The sequence below is a fragment of the Oncorhynchus tshawytscha genome, linkage group LG22, assembly GCF_018296145.1.
Source record: "Oncorhynchus tshawytscha isolate Ot180627B linkage group LG22, Otsh_v2.0, whole genome shotgun sequence".
Lineage (NCBI taxonomy): Eukaryota > Metazoa > Chordata > Actinopteri > Salmoniformes > Salmonidae > Oncorhynchus > Oncorhynchus tshawytscha.
The window spans coordinates 10,594,178-10,616,907 of record NC_056450.1 but is presented as its reverse complement, the minus strand read 5'-3'; the positions used below and the strand labels follow the sequence as shown (position 1 = coordinate 10,616,907).

The following is a 22,730-nucleotide window of genomic DNA, read 5'->3' as shown; positions in this document are numbered from 1 at the left end:
TCTGTAAGGCATTAATAGCCTACTGTACCTGATGGCAATGCTGTTAGAAAGATGTCAGTTTGTAATTTTGACTGTAGGATGCACCTATTTCCTGCCTAGAAACAGGAAGTGGCCCAGCACTTGATGGACATCTCAGTCAGTTCATCAAGCACAACTCACAGTTAAGACTGACAAACATGGAACCTGTCATAATATGCTCATCATGCTGATCTTTAACTCAAAGAAGAGCACATTCAATAGTGGCCCCAGGGCAGGCCCCACAAGCTCCTGTAAGAGGACCTGACACATGGGTCCCATGGATGTCCCCTTTTCCCTTACACCACAGTGTGGCACCACCAATACAAATGTAATGGTTTTGATGTAACATTCATCATCATCATTAGGCCTTTATGTGTTTCCTTACCAGAAGTACAGTCCTGGCTATAGTAGCTCTGGACAGGATATAGGCCTAATCAGGTCATTGTTAACCCTCTAAGCATAGGATTAACCTGTGCTGCTAATCCTACACACCACAACTATTCTACTGGTTACATCGTGGAAACATTGTAACCATGAAATGTATCCATAGGTCTTAATAGATGTATAGAGGTGGAGTAACTCGATTTACGAGCGCGTTTATGCCAAATACCGACCGACTGGAACGTGGAATAGCTGTTGAATTGACGTCTGTGCTCAGTGTTGTGGTGGGTTGGATCAAGGCGTGTCGCGCTAGCCATGTAGGCCTGCCTATATAATGGGAACGTTAGTCCTGACCGGGAGAAGCTTGAAGTCGCGCCACTCATTCTGTGCTATCAGCAGTTTCACATTCATCGGCAGTCACAGGAGAGCTTTCACAATGGCAGAACACTTTACAGAGCAAATAGTATTTAACAAACCAAAGGTAAGTTACAAATGAAGAACATAATGTATCAGGCAAAGCGACTTTTGCAGTAAAGGATTCACTCGTATTACTCAACCACGTTCTTGTATTTAGGAAATATACCAGTTCACTCAGCTACTTTGTTTATATGGTAAGGTTTCACTTCGTTAATTCATCTGTTTGATTCTAAAACCCCGGATGCACATGGTTAGAAGAAACGAAAGGTAGTCTACAGGTTAGGAGAAATCACGCAGCAGGTTAGGAGAATTAGGTTAAGGTTAGCGAAAATGCTTCCCTAACACTGCTACGAAAATCACTTCGGACAAAGTGGCATGTTTTTAAGGAGTCCCAGTCTACTACTACTACAGCAGAACTACCGTCCTTGCGCAATTAACCTATTAATGTGCACAAGCCTCGCGGAGCAACACGTTAAATGGAGAATGTATAGCCTAGATCGGTGTTACTCACTATTTTTTGTAAGGGGGCACTTTGGGTTGAGACAATCATTCAGAGGCCGGCACAGAACTTACATTTGTTGTACGTTTTCTTCCAATATTATCAATTGAGAGCAAATTCGGAGCAGTAGAGCACATGTAATTGATTTGATTACAGCACATCACAAATATATAAACTCAGTAAAAAAAAAACACGTCATCACTGTCAACTGCGTTATTTTCAGCAGTCCTAACATGTGTAAATAGTTGTATGAACATAACAAGATTCAACAACTGAGACATAAACTGAACAAGTTAAACAGATGTGTGACTAACAGAAATGGAATGTGACCCTGAACAAGGGGGGGGGGGGTCCATATCAAAAGTAACAGTCAGTATCTGGTGGGGCCACCAGCTGCATTAAGTACTTCCAGTGCATATCCTCCTCATGGACTGCACCAGATTTGCCAGTTCTTGCTGTGAGATGTTACCCCATTCTTCCACCAAGACACCTGCAAGTTCCCAGACATTTCTGGGGGGAATGGCCTTAGCCCTCAAACTCTTCTTACAGGAAATCATGCACAGAATGAGCAGTATGGCTAGTGGCATTGTCATGCTGGAGGGTCATGTCAGGATAAGCCTGCAGAAAGGGTACCACGTGAGGGAGGAGGATGTCTTCACTGTAATGCAGAGCGTTCAGATTGCCTGCAATGACAACAAGCTCAGTCTGATGATGCTGTGACACACCGCCCCAGACCAAATCAATCCCGCTCCAGAGTACAGGCCTCAGTGTAACGCTCATTCCTTCGACGATAAACGCAAATCTGGAACCGCGACCCGTCAGTGAAGAGCACTTTTTTCCAGTCCTGTCTGGTCCAGCGATGGTGGGTTTGTGCCCATAGGCAACGTTGTTGCCGGTGATGTCTGGTGAGGACCTGCCTTACAACAGGCCTACAAGCCCTCAGCCCAGCCTCACTCAGCCTATTGCGGACTGTCTGAGCACTGATGGAGGGATTGTGCGTTCCTGGTGTAACTTGGGCAGTTGTTGCCATCCTGTACCTGTCCTGCAGGTGTGATTTTTGGATGTACCGATCCTGTGCAGGTGTTGTTACACATGGTCTGCCACTGTGAGGACGATCAGCTGTCCGTCCTGTCTACCTGTCTTAGGCGTCTCACAGTACATTGCAATTTTTTGCCTTGGCCACATCTACAGTCCTCATGCCTCCTTGCAGCATAACTGCAGATGAGCAGGGACACTGTGCATCTTTCTTTTGGTGTTTTTCAGTCAGTAGAAAGGCCTCTTTAGTGTCCTAAGTTTTATTAACTGTAACCTTAATTGCCTACCGTCTGTACGCTGTTATTGTCTTAACGACTGTTCAACAGGTGCATGTTTATTAATTGTTTATGGTTCATTGAACAAGCATGGGAAACAGTGTTTAAACACTTTACAATGAAGATCTGTGAAGTTATTTGGATTTTTACGGATTATCTTTGAAAGACAGGGTCCTGATAAAGGGACTTTACATACACACACACACACACACACACACACATACATATACACACACACACACATATATATACATAATAGGCTACATCACATGTATAAGACCCATATTAAGGGTTACCTCAGTAGTTGGATGAGTGAAAATGTCCCTTCTGCTCCTTGACTGAATTAATTCTAAATGTATAGTCTGTTGCTGCTATTCTTGTGAGGCAATCCAGGTGTGCATTGGTCAGTCTGTTTCTCTGTTTTTGTTTCACAATGTACATTGTTGAAAATTTTGCTTCACATAAATAAGTGCTGACAAAATGTTTTACCTTTTGCACACACTGCTTCAGAAGTGGATGCTTCAGAAGTGGATACACTGTGTCTTACACAAGGCTCCAGAAATGGGTAACACCTGATCTTAGTTCACTTTGAAATGTGTCATTTGCCTGCAGCTCCACTATCTCACTCTCTATGCCAGCACGGTCAGGACAGAGGGCTGTGATGACTGGGGTCAGAGATGCCACTAGCGCATGGAAGGGGTTCTCAATGAAGTTGAAAAACTCCTTGTACTCCATCATATCCTTGAATCTTGACTCAAACTCCAACTTCAACTCTTCCAACACACGCACAAATGCATCATAGCTAAAATGTTGCGGTATGTCTGGGTTGGATGTGGTGACTGCTCTGAGTTTTGGGAAATGAACAAACTGTCTGTCAGGTATGAACAGTGTGGTGATTTTTATTTTGAAATGCTGTGACCACACGCAGCATTTTGTCCAGAGTTGTATCTTTCCCTTGGAGCTGGAGATTCACCATGTTCAGGTGGCAGGTGATGTCAGTTAAAAAAGCCAGCATTAATATCAACTGTGGATCATCCACTTTAGTTCCTCTCCTCTTTCTTGCAACAAATTCACAGATTTGAGGGAGGAGAGAGAAATCTATCCAAAATGCTGCCAGGAGACAGCCATTTCACCTCATTGTGAAATATCAAGTCGCCGTATTCTGTCTGGTATTCCTCCAGCAACTCACAGAATTTCCGGTGGACATGTTTTGTCAAAGTGGGCATGATGTGACTGGAAATGTCACTCTCTAAATGTGCTTGTTTAAAACAATTGACTGCCTTCTGGCAAATAAGACAGTGAGCTAGTCCCATCATACAGTACAAAACAATACTTGTCTGTCCATTTCTCTTGGAACTTTCTGTGTTCTTCTTGAATCGACCGCATACTTCTCTTAGCTACGTTAGCTGCATTAGCTAGCTTCATTTCCCCGCCGCCATCTTCCGGATTTTCCTGGTTCTCCGGCGGTTGTTCGTTCATAGCTTCCCCCTCATTTTCATTGTCAATGGATTTACGTTTCTTTTTTTACAATAAATCGATCCATGTCGACCAGACTGCAAAATGAGCTAGTAGCAAACTGATATGTGTCAGTCGCTGTAGCTGAGCAGTTGTGTTCTATTTCGGCCTTTATGTTCAACAGCTGTGCTATACTGCTATCTATCTGCCGTCCAGGTAACAATAGATATATTCAACAAAAGTGATTCAGGCCTGCATTAAACACATTTAATTGAAATTGCGTCATTGTTATGTATTATGAATGGAAAATAGGTCAATCAGAGCGAGCCACAAATTAATGGCTCGGCCTGCGGGCCGTGCAATGACTACCACTGGCCTAGATGGTCTACATTTTCTATTGATATATTTTGTCAGTCACTTACTGAGGTTTTACATAGCATGCAGTATACTTAAGCAATAGAGTACCACAGTATGAGTCATTGTACCAATAAAACCCATTGCGCAAACAGGGAAATGGTTCCAATCGTTTTCCACTATTCATTTCTCCCATCGGGGATTTTAGAAACACTTACAATAAGGGCTGTTTTGTGTATGCTCAAATAAATAACACACGAGCACAATGATTAACACATGGGACGAGACCCGTAATCATCTGCGCAATCCTCAATGGCACAAAAACAGGTACTCGCACGCACCAACGAACATTGGAGCAATAATCGACCACCCAATGGAAACCATATGGCACACTTATACAAGTACTAATCCGTGTGATTAGGGGACAGGTGTGCGTAATGAAAGTTCCGGTGGGATCCGTGACAGTTTGATTCCCACGGGGGACCAGTATGAAAAATGATGCACTCACTACTGTAAGTTGCTCTGGATAAGAGTGTCTACTAAAATGGAAAAATAATGAATAGACAGACCATTTCAGTTTTCACATGGAAATACGTTGCATATTCAAAGTATTTAAAGAAACTGTAAAACATATATCAAGCAAGTATTTTTATATTCCACAAATATCAGATTACCAATGTAATTAGACCAGTACACTTTTTTGTCATACCCATTGGTATATGGTCTGATATCAGGTCTTTCAGCCATCGAGCATTCAGGGTTTGAACCACCCAGTTTATAATGAGTATTAGGTAACATGCCACTGTGGTGATGGATGGTTGAATTGGTATGTGCTTTACTGGTGGAATCAGACTGATTAATGTGTTAGGCAGTAGGATATGTACTGTTTATGTAGAGTATAACATAAACAAAATATAACACCAGTAAAAAAAAATCCCCTCTACCTAACTTCCCCTCACAGGCCCTTCAGTTTCCCTTAAATCCTGTTAGGTTTGCTGCTCAGCCTACCTTAGTTATCTTAGCCCTGCCATTCCCAACCTATTAGAGCGCTTGGAAATGCTCATCTAGACACTTGCACCCGCCCATTCAGGTCAGTGTTATCGTCTTCCGAAGGGAGAAGACTCATGTTTCAGAGAACTTTTCATTGTCGACAGTGACACGAATGTCTCTGAATGATGTGCTTGCACTGAAATTTAAGTTGCAGGGGGGTTTTAATGGGGGTGTTGCATGCTTTCTAATAATAATAATTACCACTAATTACTTAATGTTACTTTGATAACTTTCAACCATACTGGATGGCTGTAACATTTATTTGAATGTTAGAGTTGCCAATACTGGTTTGTGTATTGTTTATTGTATATAGTATTATTTTGTATTGCCATAAGTGTCTTTATTGCATTGATTGCACAAGTACTTTTGTAGAAGTGGTTTAATTGCTGTATTGGTAAAACATTAGGGGTAAAACGGTTCTCAAAATTCATGGTTCGGTAGGATACGGTACAGTGGTGTCAAGGTTCGGTACGATACGGTACAGTGGTGTTATGGTTCGGTAGGATACGGTACAGTGGTGTCAAGGTTCGGTATGGTTTCGATACATCGACAAAATAAATGCCTGAGAAATATGTAATTTGTATGTAGATTTTCCATGTATTATAATAGTAAACACGGGTAGCTTGAATTCCCAGGAGCAGATGGAAACACAGGGACAACAAAAAACAGCAGTGCCTGCTTATAACATGAAATGAAATAGTCATTTAAAACAGAACTTCAACAAGATTGCATAGTCCAGCAGCATATATCACAATTAAGTCCCATAGCAGTGTTTTAAACAAAATAGGACCACTTGAAACTGGTTACTTGGAAAAAATAACAACATTTCTATCAGATTTTCAAGATTTTCTTTAAGAAGATTAGTCTATCCACATTATCTGCAGTGAGCACAGATCAGCTTGCTGTGACAATGTTAGGGGCTGTGGAGAATACCCTCTCGCTAGGGACAGAGGTCCCAGGCACAGCCAGGTAGCGCCTTGCTAACACGGCAACATGTTAACTCTTTGGTCTTCCACCATGTAAGTGGATCAGCATCCAGGGGAATTACAGTCCACTTCCCTGTATGAGGTCACCTCCTCCTCTATGACCTTGACCTTTGACTTGGTTCCCTGCTCCTGGGTCGTGAACAACTCCCCAAAAAGCTCCACCATGGCAGACTTCTTTTCTGGAGGAGAACGTCTGCCGTCTCTGGAGAGGGGTTGGCTCGTGTGGTATCTGTGGCTTGACCCTGTAGAATTAAATTAGTAATTTTAATCTATCTTTGAAGTGGCTTTAAAAATATGATTTGTTGTTAGAAATATATATCATATATGACAATTACAATTATTACTTTGTAATGAATTGTTAAATCACTAATTAATCAAATAATAAATGTCACGTGAACAAAATAAATACAATACCTGTTGTATATTGGTCACAATCTCTGCTGTGAGTTCATTGTCGACTCTCAGACGAGCAGCAGCATCCAGGTGCAGCAGGGACTTGAACCGGGGGTCCAAAGCGGTGCTCTTGTGTAAGAAGTCTTGGACACCAGGGTCAGCATATCTAGGCTCCAGGTTAACTCTGATCGCAGTCTTGACATCCCTTACTGCAGGTTCATCTTCATCGGATGCCACCGTTGAGTTCAGGATCATTGTTTTTCATAGGCAGGACCATGGAAACCGATGAAATGCTCTTGGTGCATATCAGTGTTGTGACTGTTTTGAGACGTTTGCACACTTTGATAACTTCCTCTGCTAGTCTTATGTCATTTTCAGACAGTCACTATCTTTGACATTCTTCCTCACAGCTTGATCAGTCAGTGTAAGAACACACTGCAACTTTCTGCTCAAGGTATCTCTCAACCATGTCATGGCTTGAAATCCATCTAGTAGGGACATCTTGAATTAGTTTGTAGTTTGGCAGCTCCAGCATCTCCTGTTGTGTCTTGAAAACATGTGCAGCAGTTGTGCTGTTATGAAATAAGGATACCACCCTCCTGATCTTTGCTAGAAGGCAAAATAATGGATTCAATGACATTGCTTTTTGAGATGCTAGATTAATACACTTTAAACATGTTTCTGAATCCCGTATTCTCTAACACAGAGAAGGGTCTCATATCTGCCGCTATGAATTTTGCTATCGCTGTGTTTCGCCAAGCCCCACAGATTGGCACTTTTGGGTGATGCCGGTGCAAATGAGTAGTCATGCTACTCGTATTGTCACTTAAATAGGCTATCGGCAATGAACAGAGCCTACATGTTGTAGAGGTTTAATCCACCACTCGTTGGCCATCCTTGTTACAGTTTACAGGGAAACCGAAAAGTTCCCAGTCGGCAGACCCGAATGATACTGGGGTGTCTTCTAGTTCTGGCTCGTCAATGCTTGCCATGTTGCTCCTTTGCATGTAGCTAACTGCTAATTCCTTCGTAAGCTAATTGCTGCTACAACGGTCTCTCAGCTCTGTTCCCGCTGGAGTGAAATAACTAATGAGCAGAGCTGCATACAGCTACAAGTCGAAACTTTTTATTTTTTTAAGACAACTTTATTACTATGTGAATATTTTTCCCACGTTAATTTATACGCCATTGGTTTATGCAATAATAATAAATAAAAAAATTAAATATGTATATATTTTCCTAGCTATATGATTAATGTATTGTTCGGTTCGCAGTGTGTACCGTGCACCCTGGACCCTGTTCCGAACGGTTCGATAAGAATACACGAACCGTTTCACCCCTGATAAACAGTCTTTGGCATGCACACGCTATCTCAGCTTTTTCCATAGTTGCCTTTTATTATCCAGGCTGTAACACATCTGGCCATGATTGGGAGTCGTCCCATAAAGCGGCGCACAATTGGCCCAGCATCGTCCGGGTTTGGCCGCCGTAGGCTGTCATTGTAAATAACAATTTGTTCTTATCTGACTTGCCTAGTTAATTTTAAAAAATGAGGATGTTTATTGCCTTGGATGAGCTTCTAAATTCATCACAGACTGTTCTTGGCGCTTGCTCATGCTCTGAGTAATTTATGACCCTGTGGCACCTTGCCAGATCTGATAAAATTGCAGATTCTCGCACCAGGCTGGAGAGAGGTTGTCAATCCAAGTAATTTGTTTTTCTCTCTCTCCAAGAGTGAATGTTTATGTTGATGCTGTGTTTATAGCCCTTTATAGACATGTTGTAAGCTTAATGCTGTTTGTCAATTATCAATCTACATGTACAGTACCAGTCAAAAGTTTGGATGCACCTACTCATTCAAGGGTTCTTCTTAATTTTTACTATTTTCTACATTGTATTTTAAATTTGAGATTCTTCAAAGTAGACACCCTTTGCCTTGATGACAGCTTTGCACACTCTTGGCATTCTCTCAACCAGCTTCATGAGATAGTCACCTGGAATCCATTTTAAATGAATAAGTGTGCCTTGTTAAAAGTTAATTTGCGGAATTTATTTCCTTAATGTGTTTGAGCCAATCAGTTGTGATGTGTCATGGTAGGGGTGGTATACAGAAGATAGCCCTGTTTGGTAAAATACAAAGACCATATTATGGCAAGAACAGCTCAAATAAGCAAAGAGAAATGACAGTCCATCGTTACTTTAAGACATGAAGGTCAGTCAATCTGGAACATTTCAAGGACTTTGAAAGTTGAAACTGGCTCTCATGAGGACCACCACAGGAAAGAAAGACCCAGATTTACCTCTGCTGCAGAGGATAAATTCATTAGAGTTACCAGCCTTAGAAATTGCAGCCCAATAAATGCTTCACGGAGTTCAAGTAACAGATACATCTCAACATCAATTGTTCAGAGGAGACTGTGTGAGTCAGGCGTTCATGGTCAAATTGCTGCAAAAAACACTACTAAAGGATAAGAAGAAGAAGAAGAGACTTGCTTGGGTCAAGAAACACGAGCAATGGACATTAGACCGGTGGAAATCTGTCCTTTGGTCTGATGAGTCCAAATTTTAGATTTTTGGTTCCAACCGCTGTGTCTTCGTGAGACGAATAGTAGGTTTACAGATGATCTCAACATGTGTGGTTCCCACCGTGAAGCATGGAGGTGTTATGGTGTGTGGGTGCATTGATGGTGACACTGTCAGTGATTTATTTCAAATTCATGGCACATTCTGCAGCGATATGCCATCCCACCTGGTTTGCGCTTAGTGGGACTATCATTTGTTTTTCAACAGGACAATGACCCAACACACCTCCAGGCTGTGTAAGGGCTAATTGACCAAGAATGAGAGCGATGGAGTGCCTCATCAGATCTGGCCTCCACAATCACCGGCCCTTAACCCAATTGAGATGGTTTGGGGTGAGTTGGACCGCAGAGTGAAGGAAAAGTGGCCAACAAGTGCTCAGCATATGTGGGAACTCCTTCAAGACAGTTGGAAAAGCATTCCAGGTGAAGTTGGTTGAGAGAATGCCAAGAGTATGCAAAGTTGTCAAAGGAGGGCTACTTCAAAGAATCTCAAATATAAAATACTTTTGCTTACTACTGTACATGATTCCAGATGTGTTATTTCGTAGTTTGTCTTCAGTATTATTCTACAATGTAGAAAATAGTAAAAATAAAGAAAACCCATGAATGAGTAGGTGTGTCCAAACTTTTGACTGGTACTGTATGTGTATTGCATAGTTATAACCCTTAACTAATACTGTTTACATGTGTGCAGATATTTGTCTTCTAGAACCACAACAATAATATTCCAAGTCATTCGATTTACTACAATCATACATATACCAAAGTATGTGGACAACCCTTCAAATTGATGGATTCGGCTATTTCAGCCACACCCGTTGCTGATAGGTGTATCAAAATCCAGCACACAGCCATGCAATCGCCATAGACAAACATTGGCAGTAGAATGACCTTACTGAAGAGCTCAGTGACTCAACCTGGGACCGTCATAGGATGCTACCTACGAGCAACAACGGCTCAGCCGCGAAGTGGTAGGCCACACAAGCTCACAGAATGGGACCACCAAGTGCTGAAGCATGTAAAAATTGTCTGTCCTCAGGTTGCAACGCTCATTACCAAGTTCCAAACTGCCTCTGGAAGCAACATCCGCAGTACAACCATTTGTAGGGAGCTTCATGAAATGGGTTTCCATGGGTGAGCAGCCACACAAGCCTAAGATCACCATGCTCAATGCCAAGCGTCGGCTGGAGTCGTGTAAAGCTCACCGCCATTGGGCTATGGAGCAGTGGAAACACGTTCTCTGGAGTGATGAATCACGCTTCACCATCTGGCAGTTTGACGGACGAATCTTAGTCTGGCGGATGCCAGGAGAATGCTACCTGCCCTCATGCATAGTGCCAACTGTAAAGTTAGGTGGAGAAGTAATCATGGTCTGGGACTGTCTTTCATGGTTTGGGCTAGGCCCCATAATTCTAGTGGAGGGAAATTTTAACGCTACAGCATACAATGACATTCTAGACAATTCTGTGCTTCCAACTTTGTGGCAACAGTTTAGGGAATGCCCTTTCCTGTTTCAGCATGACAATTCCCACGAACATAAAACGAGGTCCATGCAGAAATGGTTTGTCGAGATCTTTGTGGAAGAACGACACTGGCCTGCACAGAGCCCTGACCTCACTAATGCACTTGTGGTGTTATAGCAGCAAAGGGGGCAGCATATTAATGCCCATGACTTTGGAATGAGCTGTTCAATGAGCAGGTGTCCACATACCTTTGGTGATTGTAGTGTATAAACATATTCAAATGGTCCCCAACACACATAGCTGTTTCCAAGTGTTCAGTATGGGCCTCAACATCATGTTCTGACCAGACCGTACTATAGTGGGCAGAACCAAACCAATATGGGGGCATTCATAGCCGACTGCTCAGAAGGTGAGGGCATACCAGCCAACCGTTTCAACATGGTCCTTCTAGACGGATTTAGCTACCAACAGTTTTTTACATGGTCCTTCATTCCGACAGATTTAGCGACCCAATAGTTTTTTTACACCGGTATACCATTATTAGATATAGGTAGGACAACCCCTATGTATGTGTGCGTGTGTGTGTGTGTGTGTCTGTGTGTATAGAAACCCTGTATGTCCATTTTATTATGTTACACTGACTGTGTAAGGAGGTAGACCGTAAGAAAGGGGCAGGACAATGACTTGACACATTCACTCTTTCTCTTATCGACCACAGGTCAACTATCCATGTGACATAAGCATATACTGTGCATTACATAACATGTTGCATCGTTTGATAAGTCTTGTTTATGTATTCTGTTACTGCCATGCCTGCCTGTTACACACGCTAACAAAATAAAGTTGAAATAGACATTTTCTTTCAGTTCCTGTATCTATGTAAGCGGCAAGAGCACAGATTATAAATAACTATCTTTTCCACTGCATGTACAATCGCGGGCAAATAAATTGTCACCCTTGCACTTTTCCGAAAAATGTCCTGAACATTGCACTCCAAAACACCTTGATAATCTGCCGAGTTCATGATATCCTGCACACGTTCAAGGCCTCCAGTGACAGAGGCAGCAATGTGACCCAACAGCCACAGAGTTTCTAAAACCAGGTGCAAGATTTCCAGAAATGCTTGCGAAGCAGACTAAGCAGATGTGGCCGGGGTTTGGGGTTTGAGAAGTGAAACATTCTTCCTTAAGTTGTTCATGTTCTCTAAATCTAAAGGCAGAACCTAGATTGGAGCCAATGTCTTAAGTAGTCGAACATGTTATTGCTTCAACCTTGTGAAAAGTGTTTTAGTCAAAACAACTTTTATATTGAAGGAGTGCCTTTGATTTGACGGCCTGCAAACTGTGCAGTTTGGCGCGAGATGACCGTTTGACCGATGACATGTACCTGCGCGTGAGCTTAGCTAGCCAACGTCGCCAGGATATCGCCTAGTGTGATCGGGGATAACCAGAGGCAGAAACTGCTTCTCCAATCTTCATAATGTACTCCCTTTTGAAACAGCATTATCAAACCTCCCCATGTTTGATTGTAGGGAGAATGTATGAATGGCTCATTTGGTCATTGGAAAAACATAGGAAGACCCCACTGCTGAAGAAGACAAAAGATTTGTACTTCTCAAAAACCCAATCAAACAAGACTAAATCCTGGGGGAAATGTTCTGTGGACAAGTGAAACAAAATGTGAGCTTTTTGGAAATACAGATCAGCGCTGTGTTTACTGACAACCAAACAACCAAATTTAGCATTCAATGAAAAGTATACCCTCCCTACAATCAAATGGGGGAGGTTTGCTAAAGCTGTGCGGGTTGATTTTTCTGCCTCTGGTACTGGGAACCTTAAATGTGCAAGGCATCATGAAATCAGCAGATTATCAGGTGTTTTGGAGACCAATGTTCAACCCAGTGTCCAAAAACTGGGTCTCCGTTGAAGGTTGTGGGTCTTCCAGCAGGACAACGACCCCAAACACACATAAAAAAAAACACCCATGAATGGTTCAAGAAGAGGTTCTGGAGTGGCCAGATCTGAATCACATCCATAACCTATGGCAAGATCTGAAAACAGCAGTTGGTGGAGGTCACCCTTCAAACATTGAAGAATTAGAGACGTTTGCTGCTTAAAAGTCGGCCAAATTGCCAGTTGAAAGATGCAGCAAAATGCAAGGGTGACAATATATTTGGCCACAACTGTATGTCCCTGTTGATATTGCTCATGGTTAGTAAAGTAGGAAAGCACAGAAGAATAGACCATGAGGAAATAAGTTGTTACTACAATGCCAGAAGATGACCTCACCTCTAAATTACTTAAACAGCTGTCTTAAACCTGATCTGTCTATGTAGCCTAGAGTGGATTGATGCTCTGACATCATTGCCCACGTTGTTGTTGAGGTAGAGAAGCTCTCTGCTTGAAAGTCTCTGTGAGATTGTTTGTCTCCCAGCCTTGATAGACCTGTAATGGGCCTAAACAACAGACCAGAGACCAGAGAATATCTGTACTCCTTAAAACTCACTAATGTTATTGAAACACTGTCTTCTTCAAAACCACAATGTATAACTCATTGTTCAAATTATACACATGACACATTATCTAAGCACACATTCCCTCATCCTTTTGTCTGTTTCTTTCTCGCATAGGCATGTACACATATGCAGGCACATTCTCGCACACATGGAGGAGTGTATTGAATAGGGATGCTGTAACAGTCATGGGAGACTTACACCCTGGGCATGTTGTCAGTGTGAAAAGTGGTTGTGGACAAAAACCTTATTATAGGAACCTCTGTACAGCCGAGGAGCACATTGGTGGTAAATAACCACATCATACTCAGTCTTGCATTTTAAGCCACTCTAGTGCTGGAATAATACATGTGTATTGACTGATAGGTTTCATGTCTCAATCCGAACACAAAACCTAATGGCTCTGTGAGGCGAGATTACAGCTGTTGCTGTAAATTCACGAAGGCCTTTTGGTGTACTCTGACGTAGTTTTACTAGGGTGTGTAGTACACCGTGAAGTCTACCGAGTCATAGCGTGTTCAGACAGGCTCCACATTCTTTCTAAGGATGTAAATCAGGGGTGTCAAACTCATTCCACGGATGGCCTAGTGTCTGTGGGTTTTTTGTTTTTTTCCTTTTAATTAAGACCTAGACAACCAGGTGAGGGAAGTTCTTAATAATTAGTGACCTTAATTCATCAATCAAGTACAAGGGAGGAGCGAAGACCCGCAGGCAGACACTCGGCCCTCCGTGGAAAGAGTTTGTCACATGATTGAAATGTTTCTCAGGAACTGATTTATTTCCCTATATTCCATAAGGTGACATCTAGAGAAAAATGGCTGTTGTGTTCAACTAGTTAGGATTTAGCCTTCATACAGCAGGCCAATGCTGTGCCAAAGATAACCCTGTTGGAGACACATTTGTATTTACAGTGCAGTCTAAAAAATATTCAAACTCCTTGACAGTTTCCACATTTTGTTACGTTACAGCCTTATTCTGAAATGGTTTAAATATTGTTTCCCCCTCATCAATCTACAAACAATAACCCATAATGACAAAGCAAAAACTGTTTGTTTTTTGTTTTTTTTGTAAATGCATAAAAAAAACAGATATCACATTTACATAAGTACTCAGACCCTTTACTCAGTACTTTGTTGAAGCACCTTTGGCAGCGATTACAGCCTTGAGTATTCTTGGGTATGACGCTTCAGGCTTGGCACACCTGTATTTGGGGTATTTCTCCCATTCTTCTCTGCAGATCCTCTCAAGCTCTGTCAGGTTGGCTGGGGAGCGTCACTTGCCAGCTATTTTATTAATCATATTAATCATTACCTCTTATCATTTCATCATTCTGAACAGTCGTAACCTGCTTGCATTTGCAAAACCCCCAGCCTTACTAATGATTCAGTACTACAAAAATTGGTTTAATTATTTATTTACTAGCTAACTAAATAATAGCACAGGATAACATACACACTTACTTAATACATTAGAAAGTGTCCCTAGCGGACTGACACAACAACATATGGCGGCTTGTTACACAACGACATGGGGAGGGAGGAAAAAGAGACACATCGTTGAAATTATTCTCACAGTAATCATATACTTTGCACACAAATTGCCGCCCGTTTGGAGTAAGATAAATGTATTTATGTGTGAATGCCTTCGTTCGTTTTTGATCTCTGTCCGAACCAGCCCTCCTTAGGAAGGGTGTTGGATTGGCCTTTCAGCAGCACGCTTGTAAGGCTCTGATTGTCCGAAAGGGGACCCTCTTTCCCGTTTTCTAATGTTGTTCACTCTGGAAGATGCTCCTTGGAAGATAGGCTAGCCAGCCGTGTCGATGGTGATGAAAGTAGCGTACTACAGTGATTTGAGAAGAGTAGTACGGTGGAATGGTTTGAAGAGTAGTAGGATGGTCCCACTTAAATTCGCTTTTCTAGATATTTGTTTTAGGACAGCTAATCAGCTGTACCAGTGATTGTCTGAGAGGGTTTTCTTCTCCAAATCATGTTGGTATTCAGGGTTCAAACCACTCTGGCGTGAGCTGCAGCTCGACGCTTTTCTGGTCTGGGAGTTGAGTTTATTTTCTTCACCTCGTGTTGAGGTTCAAAGTTCCAATCATTTCAAATGTGTAGCTACCACTTAACGTTTTTCTGGTCTAATGTTAACTTCTTTACCAATCCTTCTATGTACTCTGGTAGAAGTGGGCGGTTCCATCAGGCTGACACACTCTCTGACCTCACTCGGGGCGTGGCTACTTACCATGTGTAAAGTTTATAGGAGACAAATTCTCATGGCTCCTAAAATCACATTCAAAACGTATGACAAATGAAAGTATTTTTGTTATTTCATATACAACGTTAAGGATGGAGACTTCATACATGTAGTGTATATACTTTTCAAGTTACAGTATTTCCTTTATAACCTTTTTAATGACATCACAAAATATCAACCCATATGACATGATTATTCTTTAGTTCACCACTGACCATTCCCCACATTCGTCTGTTAGAAATATTGTTCCAGTATTCGCTTTAGGACGTGTTAGGGTTTCGGCGGGAAGACTGTTTGTATAGATGAAGAACATCCCTCTCTTAACCAAAACACTTTCATAATTTTTTCATATATCATATTGCCCTGTTCCCCGACGAACCCAGGAATTTCACGTATATACATTCATGATTTCTTACTCAAAGTGGGCCACGTTTTGTGTGCAAAGTATATGGTTACTTTAGGTGAGAGGAGTTTCTGAATGTACCAATGTTAAGTGTCTCTGTCCCTCTTCCCCTCCATCTCTTCTTTAACAAGAGTCAATGTTGTTGTCATTCCGCTATGGACCTGTTATTAGCGTATTACGTCTCCAGTCAATAACCGGTGCGGAGTGTGTATGTTTATCCTGTGTTCCCATTTCATTAGCTTGTAAATAAATAATTAAACCAATTTGTGTCGTGCTGAATCATAACTAAGCCTCAGGTTTTTGCAGATGCAAGGAGGCTACGACTGTTCAGAATGATTATATGATACGAGGTTATGATTAATAAGTTGACTGTTTATAGATGTGATGGGTATAAAGACCTTTTTAGAGTTTAATTCGGGAGATGGTAACTCTTTATAGAACCGCTCTCGTGGTGCCCCAGATCATAATGAGTTAATTGTTACATGATTAATAAAAAATTGGGTAACAATTAAACATAGTTAGTTAATTAGATAAATAACAGTCTTCAGATTGATGTTAAAGTCAAGTCACGACACATAGGGTCTACAGTGATTTTCGCACTGTTAATTACATACATTAAATTATACTAAAGTAGACTACCTTCACATTTCCTAGAGAAAACATATTAGTATTTCAAGGCGTTGGTTTCCTGTCATACCATTGTTAGTGGCCGGGATCATGTCAGACCATAATTATCACACTCGTACTAAACTCAATATGTAATAACCGTAATGGTATTCCCTTCAAGAGCCAACCTGTCAGACACATTCAGGTGTAGGATCTTAATTAAAAAAAAAAAAACTTATTGTTGAATTTTACCCCTTTTTATCCCCAATTTCATGGTATCCAATTGTTTAGTAGCTACTATCTTGTCTCATCGCTACAACTCCCGTACGGGCTCGGGAGAGACGAAGGTTGAAAGTCATGCGTCCTCCGATACACAACCCAACCAAGCCACACTGCTTCTTAACACAGCGCGCATCCAACCCAGAAGGAAGCCAGCCGCACCAATGTGTCGGAGGAAACACTGTGCGCACCTGGCAACCTTGGTTAGCGCGCACTGCACCCAGCCCGCCAAAGGAGTCACTTGTGCATGATGAGACAAGGACATCCCTACCGGCCAAACCCTCCCTAACCCAGATGACGCTAGGCCAATTGTGCGTCGCCCCACAGACCTCCCGGTTACGACAGAGCCTGGGCGCGAACCCAGAGTCTCTGGTGGCACAGCTGGCGCTGCAGTACAGCACCCTTAACCCGGGAGGTCGTAGGATCTTAATTTGACCAGTATGGTCAAAACAAAATAGTACTGCATCAACAGGATTTTAACGTTTAGTCCATACGTACTTTCTGCCAACGCAATGTTGCTTGATCAATGGTTAGGCTATAACCAATTGTTAGTGCAGGTTTTCAGTAAATCCTATGGTGCAGAGAAAATTCCCAGCAATAACAGAGTGATCAAATTAAGATCCTACACCTGTAAACTGTAAGATGATAAAGATGGCTTAGAACTTTTCAAGGTTCTTTCCTGTTGCTCGTCTTGGAAGATTTGTTATTTCTTAGGAATACATTACCTATATTCTCAATCTCATCCAGTATGTGCCTCAGACGGTCAAAAGATAACAAAATCGATACATTATATACCTTCCCTTTGCAATCGAATCCTCTGGTCATGTTTTATTAGTTGTAACTGAGGCTTGGGGTGACCACAGTCAATCTGCCCTGTAGTCAGCTGGTGTAGAGTAGCTGGGCAAGATTTAGCACTTTCCTCTGTCAGCTCTGATGGAATAAGGGCCGAGCACTCAGTTGCTCTTCTTTGAACCTTCTCTGGCATCCCTGGCCTTTTCACCGACTGCAACAACTACGGTGCCCAGTCATGCACACTGCATTCGTTATAGATGTGGTCCAGCCAACACATTGCATTGAACCACATCACACAACAACACATGCTCTCTCATTTGCCAATGTTTAGTTTATTGATTTGTTTGAGTTCATCCTGATTGTCTGTACTTCAATTCAGGCTAAATTACTCTATAGGTCATTAGGTTAAAGTACATTACATTTTGAATTTTGTCTCATCTTCAGATTGAGCTGCATGTGCATCTTGATGGCGCTCTCCGAGTGGAGACCATCCTAGACGTTGCCAAGTAAGTCTATAAAGCTGTTGAATTCTTAGTATTTTGTTTAAATAGTGTGTTTTATTACAGGTTATGCAAGTTCTCTTTAAACATTAACTGTCAATTACCTTTGATAAAAGGGCTATTAGACTCAAGTGACATGGTTTATTAGGTTCATGTGACACATTGTTCTTTGAGTATCTTTCGTTTGGAACATGTAGGCCTATTTATGGGGCTATTTTTAAACTAGCAATTTCCTTTAAGTCATTAATATAATTAATTGAAATGAACATTGAGCAGCTGTGGCTACCTATTGCTGGTTGTACTTTTAAAGTCCTCTGTTTCTGTATGTCTGTACCAGGCGACGTGGGATCCCCCTACCTGCACACACAGTGGAGGACATGAGACGAATCTGTGTGATACACCAGCCTGCCACCCTCACAGAGTTCCTCGGCAAGTTCGCAGAGTACATGCACGTTATTGCGTAAGTACCCTGAACATGAAGATGGCTGAGATAATGAGATGCTGACTACTGCACGAATCCCCTGAGCTTTTGGTTTCATACTGTTGTTATCACCGGGAGAAGTTGTCTCACGATGTCAAACTCAATAGCAGTGGTGGAAAAAGTACCCAATTGCCATACTTGAGAAAAAGTAAAGATACCATAATGGAAAATGACTCAAGTAAAAGTGAAAGTTACCCAGTAAAATACTTATTGAGTTCAAGTCTAAAAGTATTTGGTTTTAAATATACTTAAGTATCAAAAGTAAATGTAATTGCCAAAATATACTTAAGCATCAAAATAATTTTAAATCCTTTATATTTAGCAAATATAAAGGCACGGTTTTCTCTGGATAGCCAGAAGTCCAATCCAACACTGAGATATAATTTACTACAAATTTATTTGTGTTTAGTGAGTCCGCCAGTTCAGAGGCAGTAGGGATGACCAGGAATGTTCTCTTGATAATTGCATGAATTGGACCATTTTCCTGTCCTTCCTAAGCATTCAAAATGTAACGAGTACTTTAGGAGTTTTCTTTAGGAATGTAGTAAAAGTAATCAAAAAATAGTAAAGCAAAGTACAGTTAACAAAAAAACTACTTAAGTAGTACTTTAAAGTGTTTTTACTTAAGTACTTTACGTGTTACAGCACAAGATGGTGTCAAGGGGCTAAACTACCAATCATAACTGCTGTACAGTGTGTTAGGAGTTAAGAGTTTAAATGTGTTTGCATGACACGCAATGCAATCAACAAGCTTTTAAAGACTGTCATTTGGGACTGTCATTTGTAATGATTGTGAATTGTGTGAGTTAAATAGCAGCCCAATTAACGTACCTTCACTTTTAAGACCAGTGCTTGATAGGTCTTCTTCCTGGTTAGTATTATGCAATGTTTCCTCTGGTGGCCAGATTAGGGGGTCAGTTAGTTGAAATGCAGATCATGCAGCACAGAGGAGCACGTCATGATGCCAGCAGGTGTTTCTTTGGCAACCAACTGAACTCAGACAGAGTCAAGGTTGTTATGTATTCCATTCCCATTACAACACTACCTTATATTTAACCCAAAATCTACAGTACCAACATATTTCACATTTTGGCCCCCCAGATGGTACTTTTGAAAAAAGCAACAATCCTAGTAAAAATCTAACCTCAAAACCAGTACATCACTGGGGCCAAACTTCCTGCCATCCAGGACCTCTATATCAGGCGGTGTCAGAGGAAGGCCCTAAAAATTGTCATAGAATCCAGCCACCCTAGTCATAGACTGTTCTTTCTGCTACCTCACGGCAGGTGGTACCGGAGCGCCAAGTCGAGGTTCCAAAAGGCTTCTTAACAGCTTCTACTCCTGAACAGCTAATCAAAGGGCTACCCAGACCCTTCTTTTACGCTGCTGATACTCTTTGTTTATAATCTATGCATAGTCACTTTAACTCGACCTACATGTACATATTACCTCAACTAACCGGTTGACTCTGTACCGGTACCCCCTGTATATAGCCTTGCTTGTTATTTTGCTGCTGCTGTTGAATTATTTCTACTTTTATTTTCAACTTCTTCCTGAACACCTTTTTTTTTAAACATCTTAACTTCTTAAAGTATTGTTGGTTAAGGGCTTGTGGGTAAACATTTCACTGTAAGGTATTCGGCGCATGTGACAAATAACATTTGATTTGATTTTAACACGTGATGTTTCTATTCTCTGCCAGACTAACCAGGAACCTCCGACAACTATGAAAAGAAACAATAATGGTTTGTAGTTGTAGCCTCTAGCCAGGACAGAGCAGCTGATAGCTAGCGGTTATGCTGAATAAAGCATTCTTTATCAGGTCCTTCGCTTGAAAACCTTGTTGCCTCTGGTGCGACCCCACACACACACACACACACACAACAAAATGGGGAACTTGATAGCTGCGTTTGGCTCATGCAGGATTTTTGTGTGTTTAGATGGATGGATAAGCATGGGGGTGGGGGAACAAAAAAGCATTCAGACCAGGCCAGTTAGCAACAAGTGTACGCGTTTTCACTTCCAGTGTAAAAGCCAGAAGCAGTCTTTCTTTTTTTTCCAATCATGTGATGTGAAACAGAATCTGTGTTGTGAAGTCAAAAAGCAACAGAGAGGGAAACGACGCTAGGAACATCTGAGTGAGTTTGCAGACATTTCCCCCCACTCCAACATACCCATTACTCCACAAGGACTGTTGCAGAAATATAAATAGTAAATCAAAGTACAGATACCCCCCAAAAAATCAACTTAAGTACTACTTTAATGTAATTTTACTTACGTACTTTTTTTTGCTCCACCATGCTCTTTAATCAGCTTTATTATTGCAGATGGCTCTTAGATGGAGATGAAAGTTCAATCTGTAGAGAGCCATGACAGGGAGATGACATGTACTGTATGTACTGTTACTTCCCTGTTTTATTTCAACAAGAATCATAACTGCTATACGGTGTGTTAGGAGTCAAGAGTTTAAATGTATTTGCATGACACGCAATGCAATCAACAAGCTTTTAAAGAACACGTGATCACCTAATTTGTTAAATTACGGCTAAAATATGAAAGTGAGGGGAGCTTTGTATTGGGACTGTCATTTGTAATGATTGTGAATTGTGTGAGTTAAATAGCAGCCCAATTGGGGTACCTTCACTTTAAGACCAGTGCTTGATAGGTCTTCTTCCTGGTTAGTGAGTGAATGTAATGCAGACAGAGACAGTATTATTCAATGTTTCCTCTGGTGGCCAGACTAGGGGGTCAGTTAGTTGAAATGCAGATCATGCAGCACAGAGGAGCACATCATGATGCCAGCAGGTGTTTCTTTGGCAACCAACTGAACTCAGACAGAGTCAAGGTTGTTATGTATTCCATTCCCATTACAACACTACCTTATATTTAACCCAAAATCTACAGTACCAACATATTTCACATTTTGGGCCCCAGATGGTACTTTTGAAAAAAAGCAACAATCCTAATAAAAATCTAACCTCAAACCTCACCCACTGCTCAGACTAACGTGATGTTTTAATTCTCTGCCAGGCTAACCAACAACCTCCCACAACTATCAAAAGAAACAATAATGGTTTGTAGTCGTAGCCTCTAGCCAGGACAGAGCAGCTGCTAGCTAGCGGTTATGCTGAATAAAGCATTCTTTATCAAGTCCTTCGCTTGAAAACTTCCAACAAAATGGGGGAACTTGCGAGCTGCATTTGGCTCATGCAGGAGTTTTGTGTGTGTAGGTGGATGGATAAGCATGGGGGTGGGGGAACAACACGCATTCAGACAAATCATGTGATGTGAAACAGAATCTGTGTTGTGAAGTCAAAAAGCAACAGAGAGGGAAACGACGCTAGGAACATCTGAGTGAGTTTGCAGACATTTCCCCCCACTCCAAAATATCCATTACTCCACAGGGACTTTTGCAGACATGTACACAATATAACAGAATGATATGCACTCAAAATCCAATGAAACTACTATTACAAATGACAATAATATTCTATTATCCCCTATGTCATTCTTCAAATACTGTACACAGGCTGATCTTACGTCCTTTATCGTCATTGCAGGGATAATGATAATTACAGGGATAATGATAAGTCATTTTCTCCTCCAGACAGTCAGTCCTATTGGCAGTAGCAGCTAATTGCTCAGTGTAAGTTCAAGTGCAGTTCAGAGGTCACGTGGAGTGTTGGTTCAGCGGCTCGCTATGCTCTGACTCTGTGACAGTAATAGTCCTCCTGCTGTGGTGTGCTGAGGATCTACGATCAGATTACCCTTCTGTCATTCAGAGACACACTACTACCCTTTTACTAACCCTTCAGGCAAAGAGGGAAAAGACGCAAAGAATAGTTGGCCGTTCCTAGAACATTTCCTTTGTTTTATGTGTGTCCTAAATCAAGTTGTTTTAAAAATGTATTTGTATCTGGATGAGCATAATTTGAGGAAATCCCCCAACAGTGTAGGGCCTTTTGTTGCTGACTAACAATTAGCATTTTACCCGCC

The 22,730-nt window shown here is 41.5% G+C and overlaps 1 protein-coding gene across 1 annotated transcript in view; it reads left to right on the top strand.

Moving 5' to 3' along the window:
* The first annotated feature begins 693 nt into the window (after positions 1-693).
* The window catches only part of LOC112221766 (adenosine deaminase), a 32,364-nt gene continuing 10,327 nt past the window's right edge, over positions 694-22,730 (top strand). Inside the window, exons 1-3 of the mRNA XM_024384072.2 lie at positions 694-880; positions 18,198-18,259; positions 18,591-18,713. Of these exons, the coding sequence (XP_024239840.1) occupies positions 734-880; positions 18,198-18,259; positions 18,591-18,713 (332 nt within the window). The 5' untranslated portion in view covers positions 694-733. The remainder of the gene's footprint in view (positions 881-18,197; positions 18,260-18,590; positions 18,714-22,730) is intronic.